This window comes from Ovis canadensis, chromosome 2, assembly GCF_042477335.2.
Source record: "Ovis canadensis isolate MfBH-ARS-UI-01 breed Bighorn chromosome 2, ARS-UI_OviCan_v2, whole genome shotgun sequence".
Lineage (NCBI taxonomy): Eukaryota > Metazoa > Chordata > Mammalia > Artiodactyla > Bovidae > Ovis > Ovis canadensis.
This window is the reverse complement of record NC_091246.1, coordinates 13128749-13143926: the sequence shown is the minus strand read 5'-3', so window position 1 is coordinate 13143926 and position 15178 is coordinate 13128749. Positions and strand designations below refer to the sequence as shown.

General features: G+C 41.6%; 1 protein-coding gene across 1 annotated transcript in view; it reads right to left on the bottom strand.

Annotated features, from left to right (window-relative positions):
* The window catches only part of LOC138433224 (thioredoxin domain-containing protein 8-like), a 36704-nt gene that overhangs the window by 5742 nt on the left and 15784 nt on the right, over positions 1–15178 (bottom strand). Inside the window, exon 4 of the mRNA XM_069575454.1 lies at positions 13570–13635. Within this exon, the coding sequence (XP_069431555.1) occupies positions 13570–13635 (66 nt within the window). The remainder of the gene's footprint in view (positions 1–13569; positions 13636–15178) is intronic.

The window sequence follows — 15178 nt, the reverse complement described above, 5'->3', positions numbered from 1 at the left end:
TCTCCTACCAACCTCCCAGAATCCTTCTCACTGGACTCCATCTTGGCTGAGAGATACGCGTGCCACCAGGAAGAAGTCTGAGTCACAATGATCGGCCAGGGACAACCCGGAAACTAACTCCATTACCATAAAGCCTGAGACTGCGAGCCATGTGAAAGAGTAGTTCTCCTGGGTTCCCTTACCTTCCTGCTCTCTGCTCAGGCGCCCCTTCCCAATCAAATCTTTTGCTTTTCAACACATGCATCTCCTCAGACAATTCATTTCTGAGTGTTAGACAAGAGGCCACTCTCAGGCCCCGGAAGGGGTCCCCCTTCCTGCAACAAAAACAGCTATTGTAGATAATATTTAAACAAATGGGCATGGCTGTGTCCCAGTAAAACTGTGGGGTCAGATTTCTCCCTGGGGTCATAGTTTGCCAACTATGAATAACTATGCCATCAACTAAAGCTGCCTGAAAGTCAGTCACTCAGGACAAGGTGGCTTTCTGTTGGAGGGGAAAAAAGAGGCATGAATCTGGTGTTGTAGGAATTTATATCAAGCTTCATTGAGAGTGATTCTGGACTCTGACCAGAGAAAATGTTATCCTGCCCATTACTGGAAGAGTGGGAGGGAATTTTGTTCTCAGGGATAAAAACAGTTTTGGAGCCATTCCTTTCAATGGCATGTACTATTGTTTTTACGTTTCCTTTAAGCAATCTGCTCAACTGTCCAGTATTGGGAAAATATACCTGTTTGCTATATCCCTTCACTTTCTTCTCCCTACGTTCAAAGATAAGCTTATCAGCTGAGCCTAGACAAAGGAATGAGCTCATGCCTGTTCTCTTCCTTTTAGGAGTGTCTGCTCAAGGGACAGGTCTGTCTCCTTCTGGAAAGCATATTGGAAGTAAGCCTAATATCTGCCTTTTAAAGATAGCTCTGGAAAGCTATCACCCTCCCTTTGGGGGCTAAATAGTTACAAAAAGCAGCTTCCCTTTGGCTCAGATGGGAAAGAATCTGCCTGCAAGGCAAGATACCCAGGTTCAATCAGGGTCGGGAAGATTCCTTTGGAGGATGGAATGGCTATCCATGCCAGTATTCTTGGCTGGAGAATTCCATGGACAGAGAAGCCTGGCAGGCTACAGTCCACCGGGTCTCAAAGAGTCGGTCACAACTGAATGACTAACACTTTTTTTTCCACCATTACAAAAACAGTAGTATCTCTTCCATCTGGGTGGGTAAGTGTGTCCTCTGCAGTCCCAGATTCTCCCATAGATGGGTCATCTCAAAGTCTAGGTTCCAAGAATCTAGTGGAAAGTCTTTTGACATGGATCTAAGCCATGCTCTTCAATTACCACAATTTAGCAGTACTGCTACTTTTAATAAAGGTGACACTTCAATTTTCCACATGAATCCATGTGAGAGAAAAGGTTAACATAACAGGTCTGGTTGCTTACTCCTGGTGTGTCTCCAAGAGAACCATGACTTCACTAAGTCCTGGGGACTGTGGTCCTCCAAGTGTTCCTTGTGTTAGCGATGGATGATTTTGTTGTATATATTTCTGGAGCAATGGACTATGCCATTGCTGGCTTATTAAGCTGCTTTGCATAAACATCAATAATGATAATGTGCACCTAGTTTTACTGTTGAGTTTCCATTGTTATGGCTGGTTGTGAAGCGATGGTTGCTTAGCAAGGTTTGTGTATGTGACCAGTCCCCATATAAAAGAACTTAGACCCAGAGACTCAAAAAGGCATTCCTAGGCAGAGACATTCCGCATATATCCTTGAGCTAGGGAGTGCTTGTCCAGGGGTACTTCGAAACTTAGGTACTGCTAAGTAGCTCTGGACAAGGAAGAACATCAGAAATTTGTGCTGGACCTTTCTAGACTCCAACAATGCCTATCTTTCTTCCCCCTGTTGTTTCAACTCTATGTTTATTGCTGTAATAAATCTTAGCTACGAATATAACATGCTATTGAGTCTTGTTAATCCTTTTGTGAATCACTGAATGAAACACTCCTATGATTTCAACAATTTAATATTCAGAGAAGAACAGGGCTGGGACTAGGGTGGAAAATTTAAGGGGTGCCAAAAAAATTTAGTAATGAAGATAAATAATACCTTAGTACTTAAAAAAAATACTTAAAAAAGTATTAAAATTTAATGCAAAAAAAAAAACCCATGATAAACAAAACATCAAAAATTCAAATGAAGACACGCTTCCACCCAACAAGGGCAGTATCTTGCCTCACCCAAAACCGTGCCCTGGAGAAAAGACATACACAAGTAATTACTGCCTTTAAGTTGCTAACGCTGAGAGCTGTATCTTTAGCTATCTTCAGCAAGGTTGCTAAATGGTGGTACATAGTTGCTGTACTTCTCTGACTTTCCCCTCATGTTCACTTAGTTCTTGCCTCCTCCAGTCAATTAATCTCTGCCAACACATTAGATGCCCATGGGGCTTTTATGTAACCCCTTCGAGGGACTGATACCTCTCAGAGCCCCGAAGACCAAGTAAAAGCGCTTTTCTTTTTCCCCTCACGCGGAATGCCTCTGTAACTGTGTGGGCTAAGTTGCTTCAGTCGTGTCCAATTCTTTGCAACCCTATGAACAGGAGCCCACCAGATTCCTCTGTCCATGGGACTTTCCAAGCAAGAATACTGGAGTGGATTGCCATGCCCTCCTCCAGGGGATCTTCCTGATGCAGGGATCTAACTTGCATCTTTCATGTCTCTTACATTGGCAGGTGGGTTCTTCACCACTCTGCCCACCTGGGAAGCCACAATCTATTAAGACTGAAACCACTGGGTAGGTAACTCCAGAATGCTAAGATGACTTAGCTTAAATACATACTGTAGTTACTCAAAGAGCTTTAGAGGTCTCTGATAACCTTTATTCCTATATTTCTATTTACCTATAAATTTTCAGGGAGATAGGTACACAGCTAGGGCCTGGGGCTCGAATAATAGCTACATTTCATAGTATACACCAAGTCTAGTGTGAGGCACTTTATTTACATTGTCACAAATTTTCATGATCAAGGTTCAAAGACACATGATGTTGTCACTATGAAGAATGAAACTGAGCCTGAAGGTGGTTAAGGCACATTCCCAAGATCCTCACTAATAAGAAGCAGACCTGGAATTTAACTTACAATCATTTGACTCCAGAGATGGCAAGTCAGCCACAGATACTTTTTTCGAGTGGTGGGTCAAATGCTGTTTTTTATGAATATGAACAAAGACCATTTGGGAGGGTGATTCTCCAGGGACCACCATTCTCCTCACTTCCTGCCTGGCCCTTGAAGATGCTGAGTATGTGACCGCTGCTTCCAATCCTATCCTCTTTCCAGCACCTAAAGGTGCTGCTCATTTGGAATTCTTTTCATCTCTGTGCCTCCTTCAAGGAGGGTGCTTGCTGGAAATGACGTCCATGTCCTCAGCTGGAGCCCACAATTCACAGCCATAACGGCAAGAGTTTCCTTTCACTTAAAATGAGAGCTCTGTTCTTCTGAATTATTCATTTGTGAATAACTCGTTTATTAGCATCTATGTACTTACATCCCTTCGCTCTCATCTTTCCTAAGTGCTTTGGGAACCATCTTACTCTCATATCAAAAGATGAAAAAGTAAAAGTGGAAGTCGCTCAGTCGTGTCTGACTCTTTGTGACCCCGTGGACTGTATAGTCCAATGAATTCTCCAGGCCAGAATACTGGAGTGGGTAGCCTTTCCCTTCTCCAGGGGATATTCCCAACCCAGGGATCGAACCCGGGTCTCCCGCATTGCAGGTGGATTCTTTACCAGCTGAGCCAGAAGGGAAGCCCAAGAATACTGCAGCAGGTAGCCTATCTCTTCTCCAGGGGATCTTCCCAACCCAGGAATCAAACCAGGGTCTCCCACATTATAGGCAGATTCTTTACCAACTGAGTTATCAGGGAAGCCCAAAAGAGGAAAAGATGGAACCAATTTTTGAGAGTTGGCCCATATTTAAGCAGTTGACTAAGACCTGGCAAATCTGTTGCTCTTCCTTCTCTCTATTCCACAGACTTCTACCAGTTTGTCTGGAACCAATGTTATGAACATGGGGGATCTAGTGATCAGCTTCAGAGGTTCAATCAGCTTCAGAGGTTCACTGAATAGCCTAGCAATATATGCACATTTCGATTTAGGTACATACGTATATTCTTCTGGAAAGAGTTTATAGTCTTCATTGGATTTTAAGAGGGTCTATAAACCAAGTTTATGAACTACTCTTAACAGAATATAGTGTAATATTCTGGTCACAAAAATCAGCCAAGGTTTTGGGTGTCGCATCTGAAAGACATCGGAGGAATGCCTTTTTACTTTTTGTTTTCTTTTTCTTTTTAGTTTTTTTTTTTAATTTATTTTTAATTGAAGGATAATTGTTTTACAATATTGTGTTGGTTTCTGCCACACATCACCATGAATCAGCCATAGGTACACCTAGTCCCCTTCTTTTTGAACCTCCCTCCCACCTCCTACCCCATCCTTCTAGGCTGTTACAGAGCCCCACTTTGAGTTCCCTGAGTCATACAGCAAATTCCCTCTGGCTATCTATTTTACACTGTAGTGTATATGTTTCCATGATATCTTTCTTTCTTCTTTTAACCACAGTGAATCTTACTGGAACACGCTATGATGGCCTAGATGAAAACACTCAGGGGCAGAGCAGGAAAGAACCATCCCATCGTATTTATTACCTGGCATTTGCTTTGGCTGGCCTTTGGCCTAAAACTGTGAAATAATTATAGCTGATGTTTACAGTGCGTCCCAGCCAGATGTTCACCCAACCTCTGCATGAAAACTTTCAGTAGCAGGGGAGGCTCATTATCTACCATAACCCTAGGTCATAGTTATGTAGCTTCATTTGATTTAGATTTTTAAAGTTTTATTTTGTGTATAGTCAATGCGCTTTGTGAATATTTCAAATGAGCAAGACTCAAGGGGCTAAAATAATAAAACCAGAGGCTTTCCTGGTGGCTCAGTCGTAAATAATCCCTCTGCCAATGCAGGAGACACAGGTTCGATCTCTGATCTGGAAAGATCCTATATGCAGCAGAGCGACTAAGCCCGTGTTCCAAAACTATCGAGCCTGTGCTCTAGAGCCTGGGAGCTGCAACTACTGAGCCCACATGCCTCAGCTACTGAAGGCTGCCTGCCCTAGAGTCTATGCTCCACAACAAGAGAAGCCACCCCAACAAGAAGCCCGCACACAGCAATTAGAGAGCGGCCCCCGCTTGCCGCAACTAGAGAAAGAAACCTGCACAGCAGCAAAGACCCAGCACAGCCAAAAATAAATAAAAGTATTTAAAAATATATAACAAAGCCATTAAAGGATGATCCAGGGTGGAGTTGGCAGTTAGGAAATGCCAGGAAACAGAAGGTAAGGGAGACTATTGTATTTGAGTGGAAGAGGTAATCCTGAGATTTTTGGCAGCAATGAAAAGAGAGAAACCTAAGGGATTCCCTAAGTCTTCTGGTCTAATGAGAGGAAGCTGATCATATTTTCAAGGGAGGCGAACATTCCCCTGACTCTCAGTCCTATGAGGAATTATCATAAGGTTTTTTATACAGTGTACATTTTAAAAGACATTAATAGACAGTGGCTCTTTGCCAGATGTTTTACCAGAAATGTAAAGACATTTCTCATAACATTTCTTCAGTTCAGTTCAGTTCAGTCGCTTAGTCGTGTCCGACTCTTTGCGACCCCATGAATTGCAGCACACCAGGCCTCCCTGTCCATCACCATCTCCCAGAGTTCACTCAGACTCACATCCATCAAGTCCGTGATGCCATCCAGCCATCTCATCCTGGGTTGTCCCCTTCTCCTCCTGCCCCCAATCCCTCCCAGCATCAGAGTCTTTTCCAATGAGTCAACTCTTTGCATCAGGTGGCCAAAGTATTGCAGTTTCAGCTTTAGCATCATTCCTTCCAAAGAAATCTCAGAGCTGATCTCCTTCAGAATGGACTGGTTGGATCTCCTTGCAGTCCAAGGGACTCTCAAGAGTCTTCTCCAACACCACAGTTCAAAGGCATCAATTCTTTGGCACTCGGCCTTCTTCACAGTCCAACTCTCACATCCATACATGACCACAGGAAAAACCATACCCTTGACTAGACGGATCTTAGTTGGCAAAGTAATGTCTGCTTTTGAATACACTATCTAGGTTGGTCATAAATTCTCTTCCAAGGAGTACGCGTCTTTTAATTTCATGGCTGCAATCACCATCTGCAGTGATTTTGAAGCCCAAAAAAATAAAGTCTGACACTGTTTCTACTGTTTCCCCATCTATTTCCCATGAAGTGATGGGACCAGATGCCATGATCTTCCCTTTCTGAATGTCGTTTCTGAGCTTTAGGCCAACTTTTTCGCTGTCCTCTTTCACCTTCATCAAGAGGCTTTTTAGCTCCTCTTCACTTTCTGCCATAAGGGTGGTGTCATCTGCATATCTGAGGTTATTGATATTTCTCCTGGCAATCTTGATTCCAGCTTGTGTTTCTTCCAGTCCAGCGTTTCTCATGATGTTCTCTGTATATAAGTTAAATAAGCAGGGTGACAATATACAGCCTTGACGGACTCCTTTTCCTATTTGGAACCAGTCTGTTGTTCCATGTCCAGTTCTAACTGTTGCTTGCTGACCTGCATACAGATTTCTCAAGAGGCAGGTCAGGTGGTCTGGTATTCCCATCTCTTGAGGAATTTTCCACAGTTTGCGATCCACAGAGTCAAAGGCTTTGGCATAGTCAATAAGGCAGAAATAGATGTTTTTCTGGAACTCTCTTGCTTTTTCCATGATCCAGCAGATGTTGGCAATTTGATCTCTGGTTCCTTTGCCTTTTCTAAAACCACCTTGAACATCAGAGAGTTCACGGTTCAAGTATTGCTGAAGTCTGGCTTGGAGAATTTTGAGCATTACTTTACTAGCATGTGAGATGAGTGCAATTGTGCAGTAGTTTGAGCATTCTTTTGCATTGCCTTTCTTTGGAATTGGAATGAAAACTGACCTTTTCCAGTCCTGTGGCCACTGCTGAGTTTTCCAAACTTGGTGGCATATTGAGTGCAGCACTTTCACAGCATCACCTTTCAGGATTTGAAACAGCTCAACTGGAATTCCATCACCTCCACTAGCTTTGTTCGTAGTGATGCTTTCTAAGGCCCACTTGACTTCACATTCCAAGATGTCTGGCTCTAGGTTAGTGATCACATCATTATGATTATCTGGGTTGTGAAGATCTTTTTTGTACAGTTCTTCTGTGTATTCTTGCCACCAACATTTCTTCATAGGAGCTCAATTCTAGGGGTTTTAAAAATACTAGATAAGTAGCAGTTAACTGCTTCAGTAAGTCAATTTTCAGTAGTGCCATGCCAGAAGAAAGAGAATATTTATGGAAGTGGTCTCAGAGAACTGAACTTAATTTTTTGCCACCCCAGGAAAATGGTGAATGTTACAGGTAGTCTTCCTATTGACAGGTGGGGGTAAATTCACTGGTGGCAGTGGTGGTTGTAGTGGTTTAGTCGCTAAGTTGTGTCCAACTCTTGTGACTCCATGGACTGTAGCTCACCAGGCTCCTCTGTCCATCAAATTTTCCAGGCATGAATACTGGAGTAGGTTGCCATTTCCTTCTCCAGGGCATCTTCCGGACCCAGGAATCAAACCTGAGTCTCTTGCCTCTCCTGCATTGGCAAGTGGGTTCTTTACCAGCTGGATCACTGGGGAAGCCCAAAAGATTTATAATACTGCATCTATATATTTCTCCCACCCCATTTTTTGGATGCCTTTTTTTTTTTGCACAGAAGGTTGATATTTTTTGTCAGTCAGAACCAGCATTACAAAACTTTTCCACAGGTTTTCAAATGATATCTCAATTGCTACAGATATGAATCCTTCTGGAGATATGATTACATATCAGTTCAGTTCAGTTGCTCAGTTGTGTCCAACTCTTTGTGACCCCATGAATCGCAGCACGCCAGGCCTCCCTGTCCATCACTGTCTCCTGGAGTTCACTCAGACTCATGTCCATCAAGTCAGTGATGCCATCCAGCCATCTCATCCTCTGTTGTCCCCTTTTCCTCCTGCCCCAAATCCCTCCCAGCATCAGAGTCTTTTCCAATGAGTCAACTCTTTGCATACACACAAACAAAATATTTGGAAAACTCAGCAGTGGCCACAGGACTGGAAAAGGTCAGTTTTCATTCCAATCCCAAAGAAAGGCAATGTCAAAGAATGCTCAAACTACTGCACAATTGCATTCATTTCACACGCTAGCAAGGTAATGCTCAAAATTCTCCAAGCCAGGCTTCAGTAGTTCATGACCTGAGAACTTCCAGATGTACAAGCTGGATTTAGAAAAGGCAGAAGAACCAGGGATCAAGTTGCCAACAGCCACTGGATAACAGAAAAAGTAAGAGAATTTCAGAAAAACATCTACTTCTGCTTCATTGACTATGCTAAAGCCTTTGACTGTATGGATCACAACAAACTGTGGAAAATTCTTAAAGAGATGGGAATGCCAGAGTACCCTACCTGTCTCCTGAGAAATCTGTATGCGGGCCAAGAAGTAACAGTTAGAACTGGACGTGGAACAATAGACTGGTTCAAAATCAGGAAAGGAGTACATCAAGGCTGTATACTGTCATCCTGCTTATTAACTTATATGCAGAGTACAGCATGTGAAATGCTGGATGACTCATAAGCTGGAATCAAGACTGCTGGGAGAAATATTAACAATCTCAGATATGCAGATGACACTACCCTTATGGCAGAAAGTGAAGAGGAACTAAAGAGACTCTTGATAAAGGTGAAGGAGGAGAGTGAAAAAGCCGGCTGAAAACTCAACATTCAAAAAACTAAGATCTTGGCATCTGGTCCCATCATTTCATGGCAAATAGATGGGGAATAAAATGGAAACAATGGCAGATTTTATTTCCTTGGGCTCCAAAATCACTGTGGATAGTGACTGCAGCCATGAAACTAAAAGACACTTGCTCCTTGGAAAAAAAGCTGTAACAAATGTAGATAGCATATTAAAAAGCAGAGACATCACTTTGCCAATAAAAGTCTATATAGTCAAAGCTGTGGCTTTTCCAGTAGTTAGGTACGATGTGAGAGGTGGACCATGAAGAAGGCTGAGCACCGAAGAATTGATGCTTTTGAATTGTGGTGCTGGAGAAGACTCTTGAGAGTCCCTTAGACAGCAAGGAGATCAAACAAGCCAATCCTAAAGGAAATCAATCCTGAATATTCATTGGAAGGACTGATGCTGTAGCTGAAGCTCCAATACTTTGGCCACCTGAGATGAAGAGCTGACTCTTGGAAAAGATCCTGATGATGGAAAAGATCAAGGGCAGGAGAAGAAGGGGGCCAAAAGAGGATGATATGGTTGGATGGTATCATCAACTCAATGGACAAGAGTTTGAGCAAATTGCGGGTGACAGAGAAGGACAGGGAAGCCTGACATGCTACAATTTATGAGGTTGCAAAGAGTCGGATATGACTTAGCATCTGAACATTTGATATCATGATATAAACATACCAAGTTTTAAAAAATAACCCCATAAACATAAACAGTATGAGCATAAACATCAATAGCATAAGCATAAACAGCATGCTAATTTAGTTCTATTCAACAAGAAATTCTAGTCTCAGGAACATTTCTTGGGAGATAAATATCCATGTGATAATCAAAGGCTTGCTGGATGACTCTGCAGTTAGAATGTAGGGAGGCAGATCAGCTTAATGGACAGGGTCACTTGACTTTATTTTCCATTAGCTAATCGGCATAAAATTCATAAAATTCAAATTTAAGCTCCTTGGTGATCCCTACAATACAGGTATCCTGTTCCATTAATTCAAAAGGGATCCATACCCTACAGACACCAGTCAAGAAATACTTGACTGATAAGAGGTTGCTCCACCCCTAGGGCAGGGCTCTTTTACCTCCAGACAGAACTGAGACCAAACAGGACCAAGTCTTTCCTCAAAAGCATGGCTATTGATTTGCTCCAGAGCCTAGATACAGAATCAACTGAGAATCCAAAGTTTTATTTTTGCAACACAGGGAAAAAACTGTTGAGTAGCAGCAGCCATCAGGCAATATCATCTGTAAAGAGAAGGAAACCAGAAAGCTGTTCTGAGCTGGCAAGAAACTTTCTCTGAGTCTGATTAATACAAGGATAAAATCAGGAAGGGAGACAGAGCTGGTGGGGGATGCAGGGGAAAGACAGCAAGATGCACTTGTGCACACAGTCATTCATTTGTTCACTCACTGGTGATGGTTTAGTTACTAAGTAGTGTCCGACTGTTGTGACCCTATGGACTGTAGCCCGTTAGGCTCTTCTCTCTATGGGATTTCCCGGGCAAGAATACTGGAGTGGGTTACCATTTCCTTCTCCAGGGGATCTTCCCAACCCAGGGATCAAACCTGGATCTCCTGCATTGCAGGTGGATTCTTTATCAACTGAGTCACCATCAAACACAAAGTGGGTGTTTTCTATAGAGGAGGAATTCTCCTAGACACTGGGGTTTCAAATCAGACATGAACAACTCCAAGTACTTGGAAGAGAATGAGAATAATATATGAAGTTAAGTTCTGAGTCACACAAAAAATGTGCTTGGGAACATAGACTGGGTTAAAATCATGGAGAAATTCGAGTCAGACTGGAATACAAGGGTCCAGTCTTGATCCTATAGGTAACGGCAGAGGAGGGGTATAAAAATTTAAATAAGAGGATGACATACATGGAGCAAGGAATTATTTGGAAAAGAAAACAAGAGCTTTGGTGTGAACTTGAGGCTATTGTTTAAGTTAAAGATATTTATAGCTAGAATTAGAATTGGGGGATGAAATTAATGGAGAGAGGTAGAATGGGAAAAAGATAGAGCCTTGGGAAACACTTACATGTGAGAACAGCTGGAGATAAAGAAGCCAGAGGAAAACCTGGGGAGGAATCAAGGATCAAAGCCAAAAGAGGAGGAAGTTCCCAGGGTATAGAAGCTGATCAGTTAATGCACTTTGGCGTAAGCAAGGGATACTAGGATTGAGAAATGGGAATTTAAACTAGGTGCAAGAAGATCCTTGATAACTTTCAAGACTGTCGATGAGGGAATGAGTGGAAAATGAGAACTGGAAGCAGTGAATACATCTAATTCTTTTAAGAGTTAGATTGTGAATAAACTAGAATAGTCTGAGAGAACAGATATATTCATTAGAAATGTTTTAGTTCCAAATGACAGAAAAAGCAACCCAAAGTTTATATAACTGAAGAATTTATGGGGGTAGTTCAGGCTTCAGACATACATAGATTCAGGGTTCCATCAATGCCATGGGCACTTCTTGGCCTGATTCTGCTTTTCTCTGTATGGTAGCTTCATTTTTAGGTTCCCTTTGGTGGCAGCCCAGCTATAAGAGCTTTAGCACTATATCTTTCCAAGTTCAAATTCAGTGCAATCAAAGTGAGAGACTTACTGAACTGCTTAAGCAAAATCCTGGAATTAGCTCTGGTTGGGTTTGGATTGGCTTGACTGGAGTGAAGGGCCCATTCCTGACGGTGATGGAGTTCACTGATTGGTCTACACCTGGAGATGGACCCTAAGGAAGTACATGGACTAAGGACTAGAAGGGGCTTGGTTTTCTGGAGGAAAATCAGAGAACTGCTAAAAAGGGAATGGAGAGTGGTAGCTGGGTAGCAGAAACCAGTAAGAGTCCAATGATCAGGTTTGAAAGAGGATAACTATGGATAAAGGCATGGCACAGATGGGAGGGATGCAGTCAAGAGACAGATGGAACTGACTTCAAAGGAGGAAGCATCTTCATTTCTGAGATGGAATAGAAGAGAAGACAATAAAAGATGACACACAAACAATTTGATAATGTAGGTAAGTGGAGTTGAGAAGGCATGTGTTAAACTGTCTCAATTTTCAAGTAAAAACTCAAGAGAGGAAACAGGTAGTGTTATCTTTTGGGGGAAGAATTATTTAAATCTAATGCCTCAATTATGTTACAGCAAGCACATATGAACAAGCAGAAATTGAAAATAAAATTCTATAGCTAGCATATCAAATGATCTCATTCTTTATACTGCAAACATAATCTTTAAGAGTGAAGTATGAATTTTTTAACTTTATGTATATTCCTCATAACCCTTTTTATTTTATTGAATATTTTTAACTCATTAAAAAAATTCTAAAACATTTTTATAATTTTGAAAGGTTACTTTCCATTTATAGTTATTACAAAACATTGGCCATATTCCCATGTTGTACAATACCTCCTTGAGCCTGTCACACCCAATAGTTTGTGCCTCCCACTCCTCTACCCCTATATTGCACTCCTACCTGTAACCACTAATTTGTTTTCTATATCTGTGAGTCTGCTTCTTTTCTATTCATAATTCTTAGTTGTATACTCTTTTATAGACTAGATGGGCTTCCCAGGTGGTACTAGTGGTGAAGAACCTGCCTGCCAATGCAGGAGACGTTAGAGATGCGTGTTTGATCCTTGGGTCAGGAAGATCCCCTGGAGAAGGGCATGGCACCCCACACTCCAGTTTCTTGCCTGGAGAATCCCATGGACAGAGGAGCCTGGCAGACTACAGTCCACAGGGCCACAAAGAATAACACATGACTGAAGCAACTCAGCACACACATAGACAAGATGTATCATAAATCACTTAAGCCACTTTACTAAAAAAAGTAATTTACATTGCTTCCATATTTTGTTAGAAATAATGCTACAATTACCATGCACTTAGACGTTTATTTTTCCATGAGGTATTTTCATTAGCAAAAGTTCCCCAAAATGGGATAGTGTATGAAAGGGAATGAACAGTTTATTCCTCTTAAGTTTGTTGCAAAATCACCTTTCATAAGGTATACACAGGTGTCCATGCTCCCAAGTCATATACATTATTACTAGTTTCATCACACGAAGTATTTGAGATATTTCATTCCATTAATATCTTCAAAATAACTAACATAACATATTTGTGGGTCAGGAACGGTCTAAAAAGTTTAGTTGTGTTAATTCATTTCATTTTCCAAACAATCCTACAAGGGAAGGGGAAACTTGCTATGACTCATGTTTTTACAGATAGAGAAACTAAGATACCAAGAGCTTAGTAAGTTAACTGCTAGGAAATGGAAGAACTGGTTTTTGAACCACAGAAATCTGAATCCAGACCCTGCCTGTTCAACCAGTAGGCCATATTACCTTGTGATTGCTTTTGACTGACATTCACTCAAGTGTTGTTAAAAATGCATATACATTTGTGCAAGAGTTTCATCATGTCTTTTGTTGTAAGGTTATTTTTTAATGGTCATGCCCCCAGAGAGAGGCAAGACTGGGGTATTTCATATAGATTTGGACACTTCAAATGGTCTGAATGGGAGATTTCTCACACTTCACCCCCCCTTTTTTTAACTCCTTGCCAATATGTAAGTTCAGAAACTAAGAATTGCATTGCTATAAAAATAAGTACAGTTGTTTCATCCATCCAGGATACCTCAGGCCTTTTTTAGACTCTGATGGCTTTATAATCTATTTCAACCTGCCAGTTACAATAGAAACATACCTTCTTGGTTTGCTTGAACAACTGAAATGTGGGTACTGCTTTGATCTGGTAAGTTTGGGCCAACTCCTAGAAAAGAAAAGAAATGGAATGAAGTCATCATTTTTGTATCCTCTTTTTGGACCAAGAATGGTACTTGGTGATGTCTCAGGAGGCATGCCTGAGAGCCCAGGGATAGCTGATACTTTACAGATTCTTTTGCCAAGAACTTTCCTAACATATCCTCAAAGCCTCCAGGAATCTTAAAACATAAAGTGACTGTTTCCAACATTCCTGAGCTTTCTCACTGATGGACTCTAGGAGCCAAAGCAGCATGGACTGAAGAACAAAACAAGCTCTATTTAAAAGAGCTTGTGAAAGACTGAAGAAGGCCCCAGAAGAACCCAATATGGAAAGAGCATATTGCAAAGAAAAAAGAATGAGTAAAATCTGGTGATGTCCATGTGTAGAGTCTTCTCTTGTGTTGTTGGAAGAGAGTGTTTGCAATGACCAGTGCATTTTCTTGGCAAAACTCTATTAGTCTTTGCCCTGCTTCATTCCTCATTCCAAGGCCAAATTTGCCTGTTACTCCAGGTGTTTCTCGACTTCCTACTTTTGCATTCCAGTCCCCTATATTGAAAAGGACATCTTTTTTGGGTGTTAGTTCTAAAAGATCTTGTAGGTCTTCATAAAACCATTCAGCTTCAGTTTCTTCAGCGTTACTGGTTGGGGCATAGACTTGGATAACTGTGATATTGAATGGTTTGCCTTGGAGACGAACAGAGATCATTCTGTCATTTTTGAGATTGCATCCAAGTATTGCATTTTGGACTCTTTCATTGACCATGATGGCTACTCCATTTCTTCTGAGGGATTCCTGCCCGCAGTAGTAGATGTAATGGTCGTCTCAGTAAGTTCACCCATTCCAGTCCATTTTATTTCGCCGATTCCTAGAATGTCGACGTTCACCCTTGCCATCTCTTGTTTGACCACTTCCAATTTGCCTTGATTCATGGACCTGACATTCCATGTTCCTATGCAATTTTGCTCTTTACAGCATTGGATCTTGCTTCTATCACCAGTCACATCCACAGCTGGGTATTGTTTTTGCTTTGGCCCTATCCCTTCATTCTTTCTGGAGTTATTTCTCTACTGATCATTGCCAACATCCGCTGGACCATGGAAAAAGCAAGAGAGTTCCAGAAACACATCTATTTCTGCTTTATTGACTATGCCAAAGCCTTTGACTGTATGGATCACAATAAACTGTGGAAAATTCTGAAAGAGATGGGAATACCAGACCACCTGACCTGCCTCGTGAGAAATCTGTATGCAGGTCAGCAAGCAACAGTTAGAACTGGACATGGAACAACAGACTGGTTCCAAATAGGAAAAGGAGTATGTCAAGGCTGTATATTGTCACTCTGCTTATTTAACTTATATGCAGAGTACATCATGAGAAACTCTGGACTGGAAGAAACACAAGCTGGAATCAAGATTGCCGGGAGAAATATCAATAACCTCAGATATGCAGATGACACCACCCTTATGGCAGAAAGTGAAGAGGAACGAAAAAGCCTCTTTATGAAAGTGAAAGAGGAGAGTGAAAAAATTGGCTTAAAGGTCAACATTC